The 23,801-nt window shown below is 49.8% G+C and overlaps 1 protein-coding gene across 1 annotated transcript in view; it reads right to left on the minus strand.

The window, feature by feature from the left end:
- SULT4A1 (sulfotransferase family 4A member 1) overlaps positions 1–23,294 on the minus strand; it is a 45,394-nt gene extending 22,100 nt beyond the window's left edge. Inside the window, exons 1-4 of the mRNA XM_055000729.1 lie at positions 23,081–23,294; positions 13,488–13,618; positions 1,842–1,922; positions 1,500–1,626 (exon numbers count right to left, since the gene is read on the minus strand). Coding sequence (XP_054856704.1) covers positions 1,500–1,626; positions 1,842–1,922; positions 13,488–13,618; positions 23,081–23,294 — 553 coding nt within the window. The remainder of the gene's footprint in view (positions 1–1,499; positions 1,627–1,841; positions 1,923–13,487; positions 13,619–23,080) is intronic.
- Between the last annotated feature and the right edge of the window lie 507 nt (positions 23,295–23,801).

The following is a 23,801-nucleotide window of genomic DNA, read 5'->3' on the forward strand; positions in this document are numbered from 1 at the left end:
CGCTTGCAGGGAGTCAGGGACCCCCCTCCCCCGGCTAAGGAGCTGCGGAGATCCAAGAGGGAGCAGACTAGATCTCCTGTTATTCCAAGTCCATTCTCCCAAAAGGGGGGCGGGGCACCGAGAAACTAACAGTACAAGCAAAGTTGCTTCAGTCTAGGTTCATTGATTTTAATTGGCTTAGACTGGAGTAACTCTTCTTAAGATTTCACTGTAAGAATGGAAGATTATAAGTCTTCAAATCCAGATAGTATCTCTGAGTGGAACTACAGGTGACAAAAGGCACAGATTGGACACTTGTCAGCTTCCCTCAAGTTTTGATGGGAAATGTAGGCATCCTAGTCTTGCAGCTTGGCTCTCTGACTGCTGTCCAATGGACTTTTCAACTGTCACTTGTCCAACATTCTGCCAAGCTGCCTACATTTCCCATCAAAACTTGAGGGAAGCTGACAAGTGTCCAATCTGTGCCTTTTGTCACTTGTAGTTCCGCTCTCTGTTTTATTTGCTAGAAACCTTGTCCTTTGCAAGCTGGTGTTTCCTAGCCTTATCTGTGTTGGTGTATTTTGAACAGAATTCCATTTCTGAAAAGGTGTATGAGACAGACTGCATCATATCCCATTTGCCTTAAGGTTCAGTTAAGCCATACACTTCTTCCTTCCTGGTGACCCCAAACATCAAAAGGACTGGAGGGACAGTATTTTAATTCTGGTGTGGTGGCAGATTCCCTACCACGCCCCAAAGTATCGGGAGGAATCTCCTGAGGAGCTTCTGTCAACCCCCACAAGCACCGCAGCTCTCCTCTTCCTCAGCTGCTCACTGTCTTGAAGGGGGGCCCAGAGGGCGAGAAACCCAGCATGGGATCATGATTGCACATAGCACGGAATATACTAATATACTCTGGGTATGACTTACAGTCCACCTGCCAGAAAGGCTTGCCATCCTGGGGATAAGTCCATCGTTATTATTTTTTTTAAAAAATGGTTAGATGAGGAAGCTATTGACTCTAGCATTTGAACGGCAATTGTGTGATTAGTAAATGTGTATGATAGCCCTACCTCTGGCTGACAGAGTCAAATTTTAACCATTTGGTAGAATTTTAAATTTTTGCCTTGTTCTTTCTCCCAGGCAGCCACTGTAAAAATACTTCTATTTAAAAGTGTAATAATGTTCATATTCACTCAGTAAGGAACCCCCGGGCATTTAACAAGCCCCATCAGTCTCAGCATGGTGTGGCAGGTATCCCTTCCCTCTTGCACACACCTGTGGACAGGAGTCTATTGTCTGCCTTTCCTGCTTCCTTGTTGAGGGTGTGTGTGTGCGCATGGGCTGCCCTGCAGAGCGTGCATCTCGGTATCCTGAGGCATATGGTGGAGAGGAGGAAGACAGCCTGTTCTTCCACCACTGCATGACTGAAAGGAGACCTTTTTAATTATTTAACGATAAGAAATAAAAACAGAATTAAAAAAAGGCACCGCCACATAGACAGTGTCAAAGTTTCTTACATTTGTCATTCATAAATCTCCGACAGAATTCTTGAAACGTTCCTCTGTAGCTCATGGTTCGAAGGGAGCGGTGAAACTGGTAATAAGACACAACCAGGTCTTTGGGGTTGCGCGCCATATATATGACCTATAAATGTGAAAAGGATTCATCTTGCTGTGTGATTCTTTTTTTCTTCTCATTCCCCCATTCCCATTTCCATTATGGCATGTTTTTAATGGTGTTATTTTATATTATTATTATAATTGTAAGCTGCCTCAACTAGCATGTTGAAGAAATGGCATAGAATTATTCTAAATAAATAAATAAATATCACAAAACATCAAAGCTAACTTAACCATTACCTTGGAATTGCCATTGTGTAGATCTGAAGGCAAAAACCGATACGGCAGGTGGCTTTTGATGAGACGAGGAGATGTCAGTTCCTGAAGGAAAAAATGGAGAAAAAATAATAATACAGACTTTTTAAAAAGTGATTAAAATATCGCAATAAACCTTACAACAACTCTGTAAGGCCAGCATCACAGATGAGAGGGCAGGGCAAGAGGCAACAATTACCCTTGGGTAAGTTTTGAGAGACTTCTTAGATAATTACTATGAATTTAATCACAGTATCAACTTTTCAAGTAGTATGGTGAAGATTTCTTCCTACCCTGTCATAATAAATCCTTCTGGTTCACTCTACCTCCTCTGGTTTCAGCTCCGCATCCATATGGAGTATGCGGTTCAAAATACTCAGATATTTATCCCATCCAAAATCCACTTGGAATGGCTTACAAGATAAAGATTTCTTACAAAATAAATCAAAATGATTAAACAAAATAAGAAAATGAGTAAAAGGAACGTAAACAGCCATAACATCCATCCCATGGCCCATCCGAAGGCCTTAAAATCCTAGAACCTTAAAGGCAGCCATAAGAGAAACACAAAACAGCATTAACAGAATCCTCCAAAGCTTCTCTCCCTCCCCCATGCAGGCAGCTTAGTGGAGATGGTTCATTCAACCCCCCTATCTGCCCCCAAGGACTTTTGGAAAAGAAAGGTCTTAATTGATCTCTGGAAGGCCATCAGTGAACAAGTCATTTGAGTTCTACGGGGGGGGGGGGGGAAGCTCCTGAACTGAGAACTGGAGAATGCCACCTTCCACATGCCCACCACTCTCACCTCCTACAAATCTAACAGAGGTGGGGCTATAGTGTCCGATTTATATTCAGCAGAAGCCGTGGGGAGTTGCTTCCATATGGGCCAAACTGCTATTGGAATATCTGTAATAGGAAGCGCATGGCCTTTCCAGCAGCAGAGGTTTCAGTTGCCAGGGAGGGACGATAGTCACAGAGAAGGGACTGAATAATTTGCCCATTCCACGTAGTTCCCGTTTATATTCATGGATTTATGTGGGACTGGAACATGTGAAATTGGATCTCATAGCATTTTGGTAACATATTAATAGGACCTAAGAATGTGACATAGTAGTATTGCGTTTGTCAAAATTTCTTGTGAAATTTATATTATACTAGCAACAAAGCCCACTGTGGGAAAAAATACAGGCTCTAGAAAGGGGAGGGTGAACAGGCGGGCATTCTCTCCATCACTGATCTCAGCCAGATGAAGGCGGGGGGCGGGCATGGCCACCTCCTCTGCGCCTGATCCTGGCTGAGTGAAGGAAGGCGGGCATTGCCTCCTGCTCCGCACCTGATCCCGGCTGGGTGAACAGGTGGGCATTGCTGCCTGCTCCACTCCTGATCATGGCCAAGTGAAGAGGAGGGCATTGCCACCTACTCCATGCCTGATCCTGGCCGGATGAAACAGGGGTGGGCATTGCCGCCTGATTCCAGCTGGGTGAAGAAGGGGCGGGCATTGCTTCCTATTCTGTGCCTGATCCCAGCTGGGTGAAGGGGGTGGGCATTACCTCCTGCTCTGCACCTGATCCAGTCCAGGTGAAGGGGGCAGGCATTGCCACCTGCTCTGTTCCGGATCCTGGCTGGGTGAAGGGGGGGCATTTCCTCCTGCTACGTGGCTGACCCCAACTGTGTGATGCAATGGCCCTTTTGATACAATCTGAGTTTCCCTTTTTTGCCACCGCATCACACTGACTTGCTCATATTTAGTTTACTCCACTCTTACTCCAAGATCTCTTCCGCATACACTACTACTCAGAAGTGTATCTCCCATCCTGCATTTGTGCTTCACATCTGCCATACCCATAGCTGGGGGAGGGGGGCGTTTGAGGCTGGAGGTTATGATGTTATGTTTATCTATTGCAGCTGTGGTTCTCAACTCTCCCAGGATGTGAATTCTTGCTGGAATTCTCTCTCTTAGAACCGAAACAGACGAGACGAGTTCCCTCAATTCAATCTGGGTTGAATTGCCTCAAGGTTTGATGGGAAATGTAGGCATTTCTCCTTCCCGTCGCTCAGAGGAGGAGGGGGGAGGAGGGGGGCTCCTCTCGCCCGGCCGCCGCCGTTCCCAAGCGCGAAGGACTCGAGGAGTCTGGAAAGTGGCGGGGGGATGCTCTTAGGCTGGGGCACGGCGGCGGCGGCGGCGCTCTTGCTGCTGCCGCTCGCCACCGCCTCTCTTGCCGCTGGAGAAGGAAGCCGAGAGGAAGAGGCTGGGGCGGGGGGCGGCTGCAGCAAGAGCGCCACCATGCCCCAGCCTAAGAGCATCCCCCCACCATTTTCCAGGCTCCTCGAGTCCCTCACGCTTGGGAACGGCGGCGGCTGGGCGAGAGAAGCCCTCCTCCTCCCCCCTCCTCCTCTGAGCGACAGGAAGGAGAAATGCCTACATTTCCCGTCAAACCTTGAGGCAATTCAACCCAGGTTGAATTGAGGGAACTCGTCTCGTCTGTTTCGGCTCTTTGACTATGCTTGTTCCTAGCAGCTGGGAAAGAGCTTTGAACTCTGTGTCCTCCTCTGTACAGATAGTTCCCAGCAGTTCCTAGCCTCTAAGAAAGGGGGGGGCGGAATGCCAGCCTGTGAATGATATACGTTTATTATATTTGGTTGTAAGATTATGAACTAGCAACTTTTCAATAAAGCTCTTACTAACAAACAGTGGAGTCTTTTGAAGGTTACTCGGCAGATCCTTACAGCCACCTGCTTTGCTCCTGATCTGATCTGGGTGAAAAGGGGATGGGCACTGCCATCTGCTCTGCTCCTGATCCCAGCTGGGTGAAAGTGGGGGTGGGCATTGCCCCCTGCTCCATTCCTCATCCCAGCTGGGTGAAGGTGGGCGGCAGGCATTGCTGCCTGTTCCACTCCTGATCCTGGCCTGGGCTTCCCACCATGGCACACTCTCTGGAGGTCTGGCTGCCTCTTCTGGGCTTCCCTCCACAGCAGTGCCCTCTGGAGGTGCACCAGGGTAGGAAGTGAGTTGTTTTGAATACGCTTAGCCTTTTATACAGTAGGATACAAAAAGCAGACCCAAGAGTACACCAGTTCCTATTACCCATTTCCTCCGAAGCCGTACCTCAGTCTTCCCTCTTCCTTCTTCTGTCTTTGCTTCCTATTGTGCTCTTTCCACCCACTTCTTCGGTTTCCCATGTCTCTCTTTGACTCCCATCCAGTTGATGCTTTCTCTCTCATCCACTCAGCTGGACCCATTTTCCCTTCCCACGCTGGACTCAATCTCACAATTGGCTCCATTCTCCACCGCTGCTGGCCAGAGAACACCACATCCTTTGGCTAGCATCCAGTAATGCAGTTAACATCGAGAAGGTTAATGGCCTTTTGCAAAGCATTGGTTTCCAGGTGAGTCAGCTAATGGTTGGAAGAGAGCATTAAGCCCTCTCTCTAGATTCTCCTGCAGACATTTTGTGAGGTCGGTGTCTCAACACTGTTATCATAAGCAATACAAAATGCCTCCTGAGTTAAAATCTGTGAAACTTAGACAGGAGTCATTGTTTTCTTCCTTGTACTTCTTACACTGTTAAGAGCGTAAGAGCAGGGTCCAAAGTGACAGCAGCCACCCCACAGAAGCCACTGTGGTGTAGTGCTTCAGACAAAGATCCAGGAGACCCAGGCTGGAATACCCACTCTGCCATGGAAGGATGCTGAGTTGCACATTCCATTCTAACCTACCTCACAGGGTTGTTTGTCAGGATAATTTGTAGCAGTGGGGGAATGATGCTACGTTGCTGTGGGTTCATATTGTGGGGAAATGTGGGGGATAAATTAAATAAATATAGCTGAAGATGAGGGGGGCACATAAAAGGTAGGTTGGTGGATGGGAAGGAGAGAATGAAGCAGGAAATGGGAGGCTATAGGGGCTACCAGAAGAAGAGAAAGTGGAAGTTGTGTGGGGAAGGGATACAGCAGAAAGTGAAGTACCCCTACAAGTCCTTACAGGTTCCTCAACACTCAACTGGGCCCAGCTCAGCCAGAAATGTGCAGCTCTATCTGGAGCCTTTGATACAGTAGATCACATCATCCTGTTGTGACATTTGGAGGCACAAATTGTCAGGCAGGCAAGCCAGCCAGCCTGCCTGCCATAACTGTGAGTGCATATCTACTTGGCGGGGTGGGGTGGGGGGAATGGGCTTTCTTCCTGTGGTGTAGCTAAATTTCTTCACTGTAACTTGGCTACGCTTTGCTGAGAGGTCTTATCAGCTGGGAACATCTGGGAACCCACCTTGGGAAATCTTGTCCAGGACTTTCGCTGACTTCAACTGACTTGTTTGAACAGGGGGGAGGGGACTGGGGGTATAGCCTCTCGGGGAAGACTTAGCTTCAGCATTCAGAAATAGGTGTCAAGGGATGGGCCTTGGACTGGTTTAAATCATTTCTCACAGAATGGGCCCAAAGGGTTGCTGTTGGAGACCAACTTTCTCCAGAGTGGGAAATATCTTGTGGGGCTGCGTAGGGTGCAATCTTGTCCTTCACGTCAGTCAACATCTATGTAAAGCCTTTAGGAGAAATCAATCATAGCTATGAAATAGATTTATTTGTGGATGACACCCAACTCTATCTCTCACTATCCAAATCAACATGTGACGTGGTAGCAATCTTGGTTTGCTGCCCGACAACTGCGGTCAATTTACAGTGAACTCAGACAAAACAGAAGGTGTTGCTAGCTGGGAAAGTGGAGATATTGAAGGACATTGTGCTTCCCACTTTCAATGGAGTTCAGCTGACCCTTGCAGAGTCAGTTAAGAGCCTAGGGGTTATTATGAATCCAGTGCTACTGCTAGAAAAGTAAGTTAACACAGTTGCCAAAAAAGCCTTCTATAACCTCAGTCTAGCCTGGAAAATGGTCCCACATTTTGACCCAGCTAATCTGACCACCTGCATCTATGCCATGGTAACACTGAGACTTGACTACTATAATGCAGTCTACATAGGTCTCCCCTTGAACACAACTCGGAGACTTCAGTTGGTGCAGAATGCCACATCTCAAATATTGTGAAACACTGGGAGGCTATCCAAGGGAAAGCAACTGCAAAACCCACAGAAATCCCAAGGTACAAAATAAACCAAACTCTTATGTTATATCTCAAACCCAAGTGAAAAACTCACAGGACTACTGTAGCTACAAAGCTCTCAGTACAAATTATATTCACTCCAAAGTATTCTTACAAATATATGAATATACAAATAAATTATTCAACAAAACATTCATAAATTTCCAACCAAACAGCTGTAAATGTTTATACAATATCTAGACCGTGTGTTATATGTCTAACACCAGTGTGACATTCATGCAGCAGGGCATCTCTGCGGAGCCTAAAAATCATTAGTTTGTATCAAGTCCTTCTTTTAAGTTGCTCCTCGGTGCGTTGCAATAGGCGCTGATGGAAGTCCACCTGAACAAAGAAGTTCTGTCGGGAAACCCCACTCCAATGCTCACTCAGATGGATAGGGTAAGAACTGTCAGAACAAAGTTATTATCTCTTGTATTGGAGAGAAATGTGTATGAACAGAGTGGGACCCCGCAGGGACCCCCTCTTGCACCACCCAACAAGCGGCCGGAAGTGATCAATCAGCTTGTTTCACGTGTATCTTCTTCCTCAGGGGCAAATACACTAATTTTCACTCCAATGTATTTTCAATTTATTCAAAGTCAGAAATTCTTAAACGCTTTGTTCTCGGTGCGATAACACGGTCCGAACATTGGAGTGAAGATTAGCATGAATTCTGCAATCACTCCATTGGCTACCCATAAGTTACCAGGCTCTATTCAAGGTATTGGCCATCACATACAAAGCCCTTCATGGCCTTGGTCCCTCATATCTACAGGAGCACCCCTCCCCCAATGCTCCACTATGGCAGCTTTGCTTACCTGAGCAGGGCCTTCTGCACGTGCCGCCTTGCAGATGGGCAAAATCAACAGCTGCCCATACATGCACATTTTCTGTAGTGGCCACCACCTTATGGAATGGCCTGCCCAAAGTGGTCAGGAAAGCTCCCACTCTCCTAGCTTTCCACAAACCGTGGAAAACAAAATTATTCAGTATAGCTTTCTTACACAGATTATCAAACTGTGTTCTATGAGGAGATGGCACAAGAGGAAGATCTAAGTTCCCCAGATCCAAATTGACAGCCCCCCCCCACGCTGATTTTGATAATGTTTGTGAGCCGCCGCACTGCCCGGCAAACCCCTGACAGTGAGCCAGCACCCTATCAAACAGCCTCTGGAATGCAGCCCTGTGTAGGCTGAAAGGTATCATGGTGAACTGAAATAGCCCTTGTGGCATGGCGAAGGCCATTTTCTCTTTGTCGACAGGGGCCATGAGTACCTGCAAGTACCCCCTTGTGAAGTCTAAGGCCAACAGATATTGGGTGGTGCCAAGTTGGTCAATCAGGATGTCGGTGTGGGGCATGGGGTAGGCCTTGAAGGCGACTATTTCGTTGACTTGGCGATAGTTGACACAGAACCTCACTGACCCATCATGCTTGGTTACCAGCACAATGGGGCTTCTCCAGGAGGGCTCTATGACCCCGAGGAGAAGCATGTCCTCCACTTCGTGGGTGACCGTGGCCTACCGTTTCTGGGGCAAGGGCCAGCTTGCGCAACATTGCCTTCAATGTTTGATTGAACCTTTCCACAAGCCCGTCCTTCTGGGGGTGGTAAATGCTTGTGAAGGTTTGGCGTATGTGCAGCATGTAGCATAGCTGTTTCAGTAAATTAGCTGTGAAGGGCTTGCCACAGTCCGTTAAGATCTCACGAGGCAGCCCCACCTGGGTAAAGAAGCGTATCAGGGCGTGGGCCACCCCTGGTGCCTTCATCTCCCATAAAGGATGGCTTCGGGGTAGCGAGTGGCATAATCCATTAACACTAGGTTCGGGGCAGGGGCCCCACAAAATCTATGGCAATACGCTTGAATGGCTCTTGGATTATGGGCAAGGGGGCCAGTGAGGCCCGAGGGAACGTCTGGGTGGATGTGTGTTGGCACAGTGGACAGGTCTGACAATACTGCTTCATGTCCTTGATGAGGGTGGGCCAGAAAAAACAAGCTGCCACCCTCACTGTAGTATTCGGGATCCCCTGATGACCCGCCCAGGGGTGGTCGTGGGCGGCTGTCAGCACCTCCCAGCGATAGCAGGCGGGCACCAGCAGTTGACGGGTGTCCCCAGTGGGGCCTTTCACCAGATGGTACCATAGCCCCCTCTCTTGGATGACCCTAGGCAGCCACCTGGCCCTTCAAGCATCCTGGATCACTCCCTCACTTACCACCATCAGTCTTCGGAGGGCCTCCAAGGACTCATCTTGAATCTATTCGGCCACAAACTGCGGGTCAGCTTGCCAGCTGTCGCAGAGTTGGTAATCACGGGCCCCCTCCTCCTGCACCCCGGAGGGACCCTTGCCTGGCTCTTCCTCGTCCCCCCACAGGATTCTCTCGGGGGGGGGGTCGGCAGTGGGCATTGTCATTTCTTGTATGGCCACGTGGAAATGGGGCATACCCCTCCCCAAGAGCAGAGGGTGGTGTAGTGTGCGCACTTGAGCCAGGTCAGTTTCTCGGGTCTGGCCCTGGTACATCACCAGAATCCTCATGACAGGGCATTCTTCCATGTGTTTGTGGAAACAGGTGATTGTGGCCCGTCGAACCACGGGGAGGCTGGGGGGGGGGTAAGAGCGTATCATAGATACTGAGTTCCCACTGTCCAGAAGGGCTGTCAGCTGTCTACCAGCCACGGTCACTATCACCAGCATTGGAGGGGGGTCGTGGTGGTCCTGGTGGTGACCTACATAGTTGCATTCCAGCCCAGGTCATACTCCATCAGCGGCCATTCCTTTTTCCAGTGTCCCCACTTCCTGCATGTGAAGCAGGGGCCCCAATCTTCTGCCTCCCTGCCATTGTTCGAGGGCCTGGGACCCGATCGTGTGAGACTAGGCGGGGGGCCCTCAGGCCCATTTCTCTAGGGGTCAGGGCCCATCCCTGAGGCATTTGGCTGAGTTTTGCGGGATGGGGTCCCAGGCAGGCCCTCCTGCTCCTGGGTTCAAAACCCGGTACGCTGTTTCCGCTTCCCTTCGCCTTGACCTCCAGTCGAGGAGCCTCCTTGGGTTTCATGGCCACGACGTTTTCCCATAAGTTGGTGGCCTCCTTCAGGGTGGCCGGCTTATTATCAGCCACCCAGATGCGGGCATGGGGTGGGATGACCTGCAGAAGTTGTTCCAGCACCACTTGGTCTGCAATACACCACCCTTTGTCTGTCGTTGGTTTCAGCCACCTGTACTCCACATCCTGGAGAGGGGCCACCAGGGCCTGAGGCCGGTCATTCTGTTGGTAGGAGAGGGCCCAAAACTTTTGCCTGTAAGTCTCCGGGGTGATTTCGTACTGGTCTAGCACCACCTCCTTCAGTTTATCGTAATCAGCGCTCTCAGCCTTAGGAAGGGCCTTTAGTGCAGCCTGAGCCTCCCTGGTCAGGTAGGGCCCTATTATAAAGGTCCACCGGACACGGGACCATTATGCTGCCTTGGTGGTTCACTCAAAGGTGTCGAGGTAGGCATCAATGTCATCTTCCGGCCCAAGCTTGGCGAAGTGGAAGGAAGGGGCTCAGCTGTTCCTGAGTGGGCCCCCACATGCTGCTGTCAGTCCCTGGCAGTCAGGTCCCTCAAGCCCTCCACAGTTAACATGCTGGTGTTCCAGCGGAAGTAGCTTTATTGAGATCCGTACAGGTATTCACCTGAAGGTGGCAATTGGCAGAAGTGACCATTCAAACAAAGGCATTACTAATTATAGGGAAACTTTCCGCCCTTTGGGGTCCATTGACATTCTGGTGCGAAACCCCAAAGAGGTTACATGGAAACAGATTAGTTTAGACTACATGAAGTACAAAGGAAAATATCCCAGTCTCTGGGAAAAATACAATGTTCGCTGCTAGCAACTCTCCTCAAGGACACTTGCTGGAAGAAGTGAAAGTACATATTTTCAACAGATAATGGAGAGGCCCACTGGCTCTCCTGCAATTAATATATGCAGTTAAGACATACAAATACAGCATATAACTCTGGCAAACAGCATTGACCAGTAGAAAATGCAGAATACAATCATGGCAGGTATGCTGGCGTACATGACAGCCGCACCAGCCCCAGCCTCTCCTCCACATGCACCTTCCAAGGCCTTCGGGAGGTCCCGGATGAGGGGGGCGTCAAACTGTCGCTGAGCGAGGGCAGCCTGGACTTTGCAGTGCTGCTGAGTCACCTCACATAGCAACTGCCCTTGATGCTCCACCAGCCACTGGCCAAATTAGGTAAAGTCCATAGCCAGGGTTGCCATCTGTCCCAACCTGAGCGCAGCTTCTCCAGTGGCCTGAAGCACGGGTGGGCAGAGGAGTGGGCACCTGCTGCTCCAGCCTGTGGGGGCAGGGATCCGCAGTAGAGGGCGGCTCACGGGTTGCTCAGTGCCTGCATCCTCCACCAGTTTGTGAGCTGCCACACCGCCTGGCCCGCCAACCCTGCCCTCAGCCATCTTCCTGGGCGCCTGGGGGGAGGTCCCCCTCTGCCTCAGAAATAGGTAGGGGAGGAGGTTGCTCTACCTGGTCCTTCTCCTGCCTGCGGGGCACGCCTCCTGCCCTCTTGCTCTCTCTCACTCTCAAGTCATGCCAGTGTTCTCCTCCCTGGCATCCCTGCCAGACTTCCCCTTTATGGCCCCCTTATGCCCCACCCCCTCCCAGGGCAGCCAATCTGCCTCACCACTGGCGCATTCCTGGTTCCACCCCACACCTCCACCTGTGCTCCCTTCTCTGATTGACCCTGCTCCTGCCAGTTAACCCCGGGCTCTTCCCTTCTCCTGGGCTGTGGCCCAATGAGGAGCCCGCTCCCCATGCCCCTGTGCATTGCCTCCCCGGCTGGTAGTCCCATCCTCCTCCTTGCCCAAGCCTGGTCCACCCCAGGCGTTTCCCATGGTTGGGCTTCTTGGTCAGGGTTAATGGTGGCTGCCCAGGGCTCCCTCACTCCAGCTTGCCCAGGTGGCACTTACTGCCACCTCGACTGTGGCATCAAGAGCCATCCTGAGGCCAGCGGTGGTGGTGTGACTGGCTGAGCCAAGCTCAGCTGCTCAGTGGTGCATTCTGGGTGCTGCCGCGCTGCTGGGAGCCTACCACGCAGTTCAGCTGTTCCGTGGGCCTCGCTGACCCCCTAGGAGCTCCTGGCTGCATCTGCCTGCTACTGGTAAGGGGGTCAGGGGGGAGGGAGCCATGTGGCACCATTCTGCTCCGGCTTCAGCTGGGGCTGGGCTGGGGTCAGGGCCAAGTCTGGGGTGGCTTTGGGTGGCTCCGGACACTAATTTTCACACTGGAAAGACCGTATATCCCCAATACCTTATCTATTTGACCCTGACCATTAGACTAAAGCCATACCCTTAGCAAACATTTTGTCGCTCCAGCCAGGACCACTACACAACTATTTTGCCCTAATACCACAAAAGATGAGCTGTATCCAGCCAAGCAGTTCCAAAGACTCTCTGCTCTTTTACAAGAGGGTGGCAATTTCTGCCAACTTCCCTCTCCTGCCGCAGCCCAATGAACTCACTGCAACTTTGTTCCTGGGGAGAGCAGATCCTCAAGAACAGAACAGGGGGAAAACTGGGGAGAAAATGATGAAAATCACCACCCCTTCTTTTAAAAGCTTAAGTGCCTGGAAGACTCAGGAATGTGTGGCTGGATGCAGGCTGAGATCTCAGACTTTTGTATAACAGAAGACCTGTATCTAACCAAGCCGTTGCAAAGACTCTCAGTTCTCTTAAGAGAAGCTCAAGTAAACATCACACTACCTTAAACAAGTAAAGAAGGATACTAGTGCAAAAATCCAGATGATCTAGTCTTCAGATTGCTTTGCACATTACTAGGATATATTAAATGAGGAAGTACCCGAGAGTGGCTTTGTACACTTCTAGAGTAACATGTACAGGGACTGCACACATTTCCCATGGAGCGCTGCATGAGCTATCTCTGCATTGCAAGTTATACTGTACTAGGTGTTACAGCTAAAATAATAGTGAGCAAATCTCTGGCCACAGGCTTACAATAAAGAATGAAACAAAATTTAAGAGAACATGGAATCTGTTGAACTTGCTGTGAAAGAATTCATTTGAAATAACCGGATCAATTAGTTTTTAACTCTTCTTTAAAGATGATGTAGAAGAAAGACCCGGAAACATTTCCAGATTGTCATCTGGAGAGACATACAAGCTCCCCCTTCTTAAAAGAGGAGGCGGCATTCGGTCACTCACATGCCCTCTTTTGCCACTGTCTAGTACCATGAGAAGCCGTTTTTGGCCAGTCTGAGGTTAGAACAAGAAATGTAAATCAAAATTTAAGGTTCAGACTGTATTTTCACAGAAGCACTTAGGTAAACGTGTGCTATACTAATTCACAAAAAATTATAAAAGGCCATAGTAAAATTTTAAGGAGAATCATCTCAATACAATGAACAAGTCCATTGGCAAAGGGGAACAAAAAAGGGGGCAGGGTTAACAATGAATGTGTAATAGAGAAATGTTAAAAAAACAAAACATTTTAATGAAATGACATTTCGTTCAGGAGATTAAGCTATACCCTGATGATGTCCAAGCCAGGCTGGGGATATTCTAGGACTGGGAGTTGTTCATCTATGTTCATTAACCCAATTTCATCGGGATCGGCTCCTTGGCTCACCAAATAGACCACTTCTTGCAATAAACTGGTGCCTGCAAATGAGAGAAGAAACGATGATCCAGGCTTCCTTCAACACTATCAGAAGATTGGGGCAACAACAGTAACAGCTGAACAGCAACGTCACTCTATAGAGATTGAATGAGAAATTTTAAAGGATGAATACTCAAAGGACAGAAATAATTTGGGTTAAAATACAGTTTAACTTGGAACAAATTGCAAAGAAAGTATTTCATATTAGACAGCAAAAAAAAGATGCACTAGATTAAAAGAAGCAATACTCTTTACGGCAGTTATCAGTTTTTTCACTTTATTTGCTTTAGAATTCCCTGTCAAGCATATATGTTTAAGAGAACAAGACAAACAGGACAAAGGCATTGTAGATAAATGTATAGAACAACCCTACCATCCAAGTGGAAAGTGGTTTATAGACTTGAGCACTCAAGTCTATAAGCCACTAGGCTTATAGACTTGCACCAATTTATCTCCGAGCCTTGTCAACGTATATGGAGATACACAGTAGGCAATGCTGCTGGAAGGGCACAGATGTCATACCAGCATTACTGCTATGATGGCACAGAAATGTGAGATCCCAATAAACTCCCTAAGCCTCTACAGCCCTAGGCCTGCCCCTGACACAGCTGTAATGTAAATGAAAGCCCTGCCTAGCGCATAGGTAACCATGAGAGGGTTCCCCCACCCCCCACCGCTGCTCAACTGGCCTGCAGGGGAATAAATGGAGACTTAAGAGTCACCACCAGCCCTTCCAGGCGATGTCATAATATTGCTGACAACATCATTTCCTGTAGGCCTGGAAGTGACATCATCACATCACTAGGTGAAGCCCCAGTATTTGGGCAAAGAACATATGAGTTTTTGCCCAATACCAGAGTGGTCCCAGCTTGTGGTGACATGACACCACTAACAGAAATGACTTAATTACATCACTAGCGAATGCGCCTGTAGGTAAGTGTCCTCTGCCACCCACCGTCTTGCCCTACTGGTTGCCTGGGGCATGGCGACCCTGGACCATACAATGGGAAATTCCAAGTGCCCCCTCCCCACTTTCTCACACTGCTGAGCACAGGGTGCCTGTTGGGAAATGGTAACTTGGTGTTCTTGTTCAGAAAGAGGGTAGGGGGAGTGCAATATGCTTCTCCAGGTAAGGAGCTTTCTCTCTGTTTTGTCCTACTTGAGAGTGATGCATCTCAGTGCTCAAAGGTCATTTGATGGTTTTCTTTCTCCAACAATTCTTTCTTCCTGCCTTTGTTCTCTCTGGAGGGGTGTCTCAAAGAAGCAGCACACACTCACGGCTACTTCTTGACCATGAATCATAGAATCAGAGGATTGGAAGGGACCTCCAGGGTCATCTAGTCCAACCCCCTGCAAAATGCAGGAAATTCCTAAATACCTCCCCCTCCCCCACACACAATCCCCGTGACCCTTACCCCACGCCCAGAAGATGGCAAAACACCATCAGGATCTCTAGCCAAACTGGCCTGGGGAAAATTGCTACCTGATCCCAAGGTGGCGATCGGCCTGACCCTGGTCATGTAAGAAGGCGGCACAAGAAGCACTGATGCAACCCCTCCTGCCCTCCCCCTCATGATCTGCCCAGGTTCACAGAATTGGCATTGCTGTCATCATGCTGAACCAGGATGCTAAAATATATCCTACAGATGAAAAAGAAAAAAGACAGGGGGAAAGCTGAGCACCCCCCCCCCCCCACACACACACACACAAGTTTTTGTATCTGAAAAGCAAAAAAGGAGCCACTCTGCCTTTGGAAATGTCAGGAGAGGTGCAAGGTCTGTCTGCAGACTGAGTTCCTTTCCAAACACACCAGCAGTGCAAACTCAAGAAGTGCCACTAGGGTTGTCAGCTCTGTGTTGGGAAATACCTGCAGATTTTGAGGATGGAGCCTGGGGAGGGGAGCGGAGGAGGAGAGGGACCGCAGCGAGGTAGAATGCCATCGTGTCCACCCTCCAAAGCAGCCATTTTCTCCGGGCAAACTGATCTCTGTTGTCTTTAGATAAATTGTAATTCTGGGAGATTTCCAGGCCCCACATGGAGGCTGGCAACTCTAAGTCCTACCCCTCATGCTTCTTGATCCCCTTCGGGCATGTAACGTCCACAAGCCACTCATATGCCTCTGTGACCACCAAAGGCCTGGCCACAGCAAATTATCAGCACACAGGCATGAAATCAAGACTTTACCAAAACAAGACACAGTATAGCAGACGGTGCTGTGACCCCCCCCCCACCTCTGACCAGCTCAGTGGCCCTGACTCAGCTAGAGATCCCAGGTGCCTGCTAGTGGTGGGCAAACTCCCAGGGGCTAGCACCCTTGCCCACTGATCCATCAGCAACTGACAGGAGGTTGCAATGTGATGATGTCACTTCTGGGAGCAGACACCACACTGTCGGCACAAAGTAAGTGCCAGTGCCAGCCCCCCCCCCCCCCCCGGCCAGGATCCTGGACTAGGGAACTAGGAGAAGCAGCAAGCGCAGGGTGGGCTTGACACTGCAGAGGTACCTGCTGGCGCCACCCCCGCATTACCAGAAGTCTCCCTGCCAGAACTTGCTAGTAAGCCCACATATCTGCCCCCCCCCCCCGCCCGAGATAATCACTAGGCATCTGCCAGGCCGGAGATATACCTAGGCCCACAGACCCTCCACAAGAGGGCAGTGGTGGAAGGCCCAGGCTAAGGTGGCACAAAGGAGGCAAAGGGCCAGACTGGTTGCATGCAACCTTCGTGTAAACCCAGACCGGAGTGCGGAGTCATCACAGGGTCCTCCTGACCAGGGCACAGCACAGCCTCAAGAGCCTCCACACCTGCCAGCAGCTGCAGCTGAACCAGATCACCGCTGTGTAGGCTAAGGCTTGAGGTCTGCACCACTAGATGAACTGGTCCAGTGGGTGCCAGCCCTGAGCTCCAGGCCCCTGCTGCTCCGCACCCCTGAGCCCAGCTGGCCAAGTGGCTGGCTTACTCCGGAGGAGTCTGGCCCTACAGAGCACAGGGTAGATAGAACAAAAATGTGAACAGGTTTGAAAAGCACATCAATTTGGGCTTTTAGTACATCCTGCACTTTATGAATATTTCAAAAGTGCATCTTCAATGAGCAATCAGGATGTAGCCAGCTGGCTCGAATCTAGCCTCTGCATGTCACTGCTGCTTCGGAACAGTCCACCACATTCAAAGACACGTCTGCCAAAGCTTCACAGAACAACAAAAGTGATGACTGAACAGGCAGGTGCAAATAAACATTTAATTCTAAGAAAAATTCCCTGTGAGTAAGTTCCACTGGCTAGACCCGCGTAGGAATGTCCTGTTATTTTTCTACAAGCAAAATTGCAGATCTATTCTTGAGAGAGAGCTGTAAACTGCTGCATCTTCTGCTACCTTAGCTCATCCATTTTGGTTTTGCCATCTGAGAGATGGGGGTGGAGTGGAGTGGAAATCAAAGTTGAAATAAGGGAACAAATTTTAAAGCAAAAAAAGGGCATAGTGTTCAGACAAAAACAGACACAATAAGTATGATATCAGCGTATCTGGATAGCAAGTTAAATTTTATAACATTGAAAATACTGAATTCATTAAAAATATATTATAAGAAATACATTATAACATATTAATTGTTGCCCAAATTATTCAGATTTCAGCAACAAACATCAACAGAAACTAGAATGAATGGGCTGGATCCACTCAGTTTTTTTCCAGTCAATCTCACCTGGTTCCCCTACTTACTGTAGCCCCGATCCTGTTGTTCATGCCAGACCCATAATCTATAGCATTGGTTTTTGGTGGGAAAAGGGGCCACCCCCTCCCCTTTTCTACAGTAAAAAAAGAGGTTGGAGCCAACCATGTAAGTCTACAGTATACATTAGATTTCTAATCATGGAGTACTTTTTTGGAGGTTTTTAAGCAGAGGCCAGATGGCCATCTGACAGCAATGCCGATTCTGTGAACCTGAGCAGATCATGAGGGGGAGGGCAGGAGGGGTTGCATCAGGGCTTCTCGTGGCCCCTTCTTGCATGGCCAGGGTAAGGCCGATCGCCATCTTGGGATCAGGTAGCAGTTTTCCCCAGGCTAATTTGACTAGGGATCCTGAATGGTGTTTTGCCATCTTCTGGGCCTGCAGCAGGGGTCACTGGGGGTGTGTGCGAGGGAGAGGTCGTTGTGAATTTCCTGCATTGTGCAAGGGGTTGAACTAGATGACCCTGGGGGATTGGAGGTCCCTTCCAATCCTATGATTCTATAATTCCATTATTTTACATTATTTTTTTCATGCTATACATTTGAAGTAAGCCTTGTTTTCAAAAAGTATTCTCCTCATTCCAAAAGAGAAAATAGGAGTGATTTTTTTCCCACCATTCCACAGGAAAAAATGAAAAAAGTTGTTGGGTGGAAAATTTCCCATGAATTTTTCTGGGACTTCACATCTATACATCGGAGGGTGTTAAAAATGACTTGTCTAAGACCACATAGTTGTTAGTTGAAATTTTGTTTGGGACTTATCCTGGGCATGTTTTCTTAACACTTTGTTACTGAAGTGGAGACATATTTTGGAACTTACTTTACTTTGTTCCCATCCCATCTTTTAATCCAGAATGATTACTAAATTGGGTTTTAGAACCTAATTAGATCTTGTGGGGGCTGCCACTGATCTGTGCCTCTCTCTCGCTAAAGAAGAAACAGGTGGTATCCTAATCCAGCGGCTTGTATTTGTGGGACCAGGGTTAATTGGGAAGGGGGGCTATTTAGTGTCGGCCTTGAGCTAAAATTTAATAACAACGTTCGATTTATATACCACCCTTCAGGATGACTTAACACCCACTCAGAGTGGTTTACAACGTATGTTATTATTATCCCCACAACAAAACACCCTGTGAGGTGGGTGGGGCTGAGAGAGCTGCAAGTAGCTGTGACTGACCCAAGGTCACCCGGCTGGCTTCAAGTGGAGGAGTGGGGAAGCAAACCCGGCTCTCCAGATTAGAGTCCCACGCTCTTAACCACTACACCAAACTGGCTCTTGTTAATTTGTTTGCATTTGATGAATAAATCTTAAAAGGGGTCTCAAAAACTGGACATTTCCTGGGCCATTCTGGACCTTACAGAAGGCCTGCACAGGTATGGTTGCCAACCTTCAGGTGGGGTCTAATGATCTCCAGACTCCAGAGATCAGTTCCCCTGGACAAAACAGCCAATCTGTAGAGTGGACTCTATGGCATTATACCCCACTGAGGTCTCACCCCTCTTCAAGCTCCACCCCCAAATCTCCAAGAATTTCATTGCAACCCTGTGTACAGGACACAGAGAAACAATGAATGCAATGCAATTCAATGCAATGACTTTGGGTTGGGAGCAGCCATACACCTTCCCTCCCCTTGCCAAACAACTAGACAGGCCTACAGTGTCTATCCACATCTTAATAGAGGAGGGATATGAACAAAGACCAGAGACTATATGGACCACAGGCCATACACATACAGCAGAGAGACAAAACATAAGGGCTGTACTTCCTATGGTATGACCATTATTATCATTATATGTAATTCTGAACCAGACCTAGAGTGTGAATCAAAAAATCCACAAATGGAGCCAGGGACAGGGAGAAAGTTTTTTCTACAAACCTGAGAGTGACTCTCGGTTTGCAGAAACATCTTAAATCATAAAAAAGTACACGGGGTTTTTAAGAAAACCTCAAATAATCGAAGCAACATCTGTAACTTTAAAATGAATATCCACTGAGATCTTGCCAGAGTAGATTCATGGTGGCTGTTGTGGGGGTTGCCAAGCAATCACAATATTGCTGAGCCTTTCAAGCTTTGGTTGTGTCAGTCAAAGGAAGAGAGAGAAAGAGTCTGAAGATAGTAAAAGATAAGCAAGAGGGAAGGAAACAGAGAGAGGGGAGAAAAGAACAAGAATCTAAATGGGAGAGCAGGAAAAGTTAGGTGAATGGGAGAGGCTGAATAGAGGAGAGGAGGAGAGGCTGCCAGGGGCAGGGAAGGATGGAAAGATGAAGACTGCAGAGGCAGATAAAAGTGGGTTGGTTAGTGGCTGAAAGGGACAGAAGGAAACAGAGAAAGAGGAGAGGATTTGGGGACAGAGAACGAGGGAAAAGGGTAACATTGTGGGACATGCAGGGGTAACTGAGATGCTATCCATGAGTCCTTGTGTTCCCCCTTGTTGCTAATATATTAATATGAACCATGTTCAATGCCAGTTGAAGGAAAGAGAAAAGCCCTTTCCTGGAAAGGCAGGTTTGTTTTTTGCACGCACCGTCAAGATGGCTCCAGATGGGTATTCTTCGCGTGTGCTGCCTGCAAAGCTCATCTGAGCCCCAATGAACTGGCCGAATGTTCTTTGCAATAACTATGAAGATATGTACCCCTATGCTGGCCGCTACTTGGTACATACAGCTAGTCACCCGCAAATAGAACTGGATGTGTAGTGGTTAAGAGCACAGGACTCTGATCTGGAGAACCGGGTTTGATTCCCCACTCCTCCTCTTGATGCCAGCTGGGTGACCTTGGGTCAGTAACAGCTTCTAGCTCTCTCAGCCCCACCCACCTCACAGGGTGTTTTGTTGTGGGGATAATAATGACATACATTGTAAACCGCTCTGAGTGGCTGTTAAGTCATCCTGAAGGGTGGTATATAAATCAAATGTTATTATTATGTTATTAAACTCAAAACAACAGAGCATCTTGGCTTCCATGCTGAAGCACATTATTTAAGCTTCCACATAATGTTACACATAACAGTAACCATCCTATTTCCAGTGTTTTCCTTTCCTCAATATGCGCGTACCCAAACCTGATTCTGTCCAGAAGGAATGGTGCACTCTTTTCCCAGTATTTTTTTCTTGCCACATTACTGGAGATCTTTTCGAATTGTTTTTAGTCGCTATATCACACTATAACTATCTCTTGCCACTAATCTAATAGAACTGTTATAGCGCTATAACTTAGATGTGAAGAAAAAAGGGGGAGGAGCAACTGTGATGCCCCCGCCCCCTCCAACCGACAGGGAGCTACAGTAGAGCACACGGGGAAGGGAAAAATCAGGAAAAAGACAGGAGACGATGCACAGAAAACTCCCCCGTGTAAAAGCTCTGCTGCCATCATATATGCTTCCCCTTTGCATCGTGCAGAGAATCTTCTCTGTGAGGAAGCAGCCAAAAGACCAACCTCAACTCACACCAACAGAAGTCTTTTAAAATTTCCATACCATTTCCTGATTCTCCCTCCATGAGCAGATTTCCCCCGGGGCAATCTACTAGCTATCTTCCCCTTGTCAAAGTTCAAACTGTAAAAGCCTCAGGGCAAGGACCTGTTTTCTTCCAATACTCTGTCAAGCACCAGGCACATGGGCAGTATAGGAATGATAATACTAACACATTCTAGATAACAGGCAAGTCTCTACACCACTTTGTTCCTGCCCACCCCAATGAAACTGACAAGTCCGCGAGTTTTCATTCAGCTTATACACAGCCAAGTGCACCCAGGTTTCTTTACAACTTCGAACCTTTTCTGCTGCTGCTTCGGTGTGTTTATTCAACAGTAAGTCCTGCTGAGGAGATCAGAGGGGCTCAGCCCCAGCCAACAAGGCCCAGCATTGCTGACCTCGTACTCGAAATGCTACCAACAATCATTCTGCTTCTTAAGTCTGGACCTGCTGCGACTAAGGAGGATAATGCTACAAGCATTGCCAGCTTCAAGAGGGGACTGGACAAATATATGGAGCAGAGGTCCATCAGTGGCTATTAGCCACAGGAGATAGATGGTATTCTCTTTGTGGGGAGGTGGTGCTCTGTTGTCTTGGTGCTGGAAGGAAGGCAGTGGGAGGGCTTCTGGTGTCCTGGCCTCACTGACAGTCCTTTAGATGGCACTGGATTTCTAGCCACTGTGTGTGACAGAATGTTGGACTGGATGGGCCACTGGCCTGATCCAACATGGCTTTGCTTAAGGCCGCTTGCGTCAGGTTACAGGATTCTTTTAATGAACATGGGTGGGTGTCATGGGTAGACATGGGCACGAACCAAAAAAACCCACGAACCCCCTGATCATCTGTTCATGATCCCACGGTTCATGAGGGTCCATGGCCAACAATCCAGCATTCATTGGAAGCCCAGTTCGTTGTGTTCACCCGCAGTTCGTGAAGCCAGGCACCATCAATCAATTCCCTTGGAAACGGAGCTGGGGGGATGCCTGAACTCTGTCTGCACTCCTTCTGTCGCCCTGGAAACCCAAATCGAAGCCCAGCTTACCTTGATTGGCAGGTCTTCCTTCCAACCATGGAGCTGCAAATTGGTTACATGGGAGAAGACACCCGGGGGGGTAGGGGGAAGGGGGGTGTTCTGTAGCCATGGGCACTCCAATCTCATCCCTGTAAATCCTCATAGGCAGTTCTGGCGGTCAACCCCTTGTACACTGGGCCAACGTCAACTGGTGGCTCTAATTGTATCGAGTGGGAGTTTCCTGGGGGCCTCGGATTGGAGAGGGTATAACTCCAAGATCCCCATTGCAAACTTGACCAAACTTGGGTGCTGGCTGGAGGAGAGCCTGCTACACACTCCCTGTGAATATGGGCTCTCTAAGTGCAACAGGGGCCGTTCTGATGCCCACGAACCACGAACTGCAAACCGGTTCAGTAACAGGACATGTTCGTTACGGTTCGTTCATTTGGGTTCATCAGCAGCACCGAACCATGAACCACAGGTTTGTTAATTTTTTTTAGTTTGTGCCCATGTCTAGTCATGGGTGCCAGGCCCCCAAAGGCCAGCAGCTGCAGTTCCAATAATGTTCAGTGGGACTTCCTTCTGAGTAAGCAAGTTTAGTCTCACACTGGACATAAATTGGAAATTAAGCATCCATTGCCACTGTTCAATTTCTTCTGTAACATTTAGTTTCAGGTGGGTAGCCATGTTGGTCTGCAGTAGAACAGCAGGATTGGGGCCCACTGGCACCTGAGAGACCAGCAAGATTGTCAGCGTCTAAGCTCTGGAGAGTCAAGAAGACTCCAAAAGCGTCTATGATGGCAATCTTGCTGGTCTCTCCGGTGCCCCCGGAATCCACTCCGGCTGTTCTGGAGCAGAGAGCTGCAGGCCGGTACCTCAAACAGCAGCCAGGACACATCTGGAAGAGGAGGACCTAACCCAGAGGGCGCATCTCGCCCAGCGCCGGCCACAGCCGGGAGCAGCCCCTCCGCTCACGGCCCAGGTCAAGAGGCAGCACCGCACCCTCGGGCTCCCTGCGCCCTTCGGGCTCTCCGCAGGCAGCGAATCCCATCCCGTCGCCGGAAGTCATCGGGGCACCTTCTCAGGCAAGGGCTCGGCTCCACCTGTTGCTAAAAGGCGTGCCGGGGTGCAGCAGCAGCAGCAGCAGCAGCAGCAGCCGCCGGGGAAGCGCGCCGGGCGCGGGAGGGGGGGGGCTGGCCTTCCATCCGCTGCGGCACACGCGCCCTCCCCACCCCCCCGGCCTCGCCGGGTACCTGATTTGGGGTAGGTGATGATCCAGACGTCGTTGAGCCTCACGGGGAAGTTGGCGATCTCCTCCATCTTGCCCCTGCAGAAGGGCGGCAGGCGCACGCCGCGGTGCTCGAAGTATTTGCTCTCGAACTCGCCGGGCGTGCCGGGCGTCTCGCACTCGCTCTCGGCCATCCTCCCGCCTTCCTTGCGCGCGGCCCAGGCGGGGCCCAGGTGCATCGAGGACGCCGACCCGCACCGGCCCCTCGGCGCTCCCTCCCGGCTCTGCCGCGCGGGCGGCGGTGGGCGCTGCGTCCCCTCCGAGCCGGCCGGCCGGGCGAGCGAATGGGCTGCGGCGGCGGTGATGTCATGCAGCCCCGCGCCGAGCGCTGCGGCAGGAGCGGCGCTTTGGCGTTAACCCTCCGCGCGCCTCCCGCTCGCGCGCCCCCGGGCAGGTGGCGGCGCCGCCGGAGAAGCGGGGGCTCCGCCACGGAGCGGCGCGCGTGCGGCCCCGGCCCGGCCCCGAGTTTTGCCTCTGGGCAGCACCCGCAAGGCACGTCAGGCGGGCCAGCTGTGCGCCCCCACATCCCTTTGGGGTCCCCCCACTCACAGCCCCTTCCCTGGCACGCTTCCCGCGGCTGGCCTTGCCCGCGCTTGCTCCCCCCCCGCCCCTGCCGACCGCAGGTTTCTCTTCCCGCGGCACCAGCAAATTGGGCGCCCCGAAGAAGACGCCTCCCTCTCCAGAGC

Source organism: Eublepharis macularius, chromosome 16 (assembly GCF_028583425.1).
Source record: "Eublepharis macularius isolate TG4126 chromosome 16, MPM_Emac_v1.0, whole genome shotgun sequence".
NCBI classification, from domain to species: Eukaryota; Metazoa; Chordata; class Lepidosauria; order Squamata; family Eublepharidae; genus Eublepharis; species Eublepharis macularius.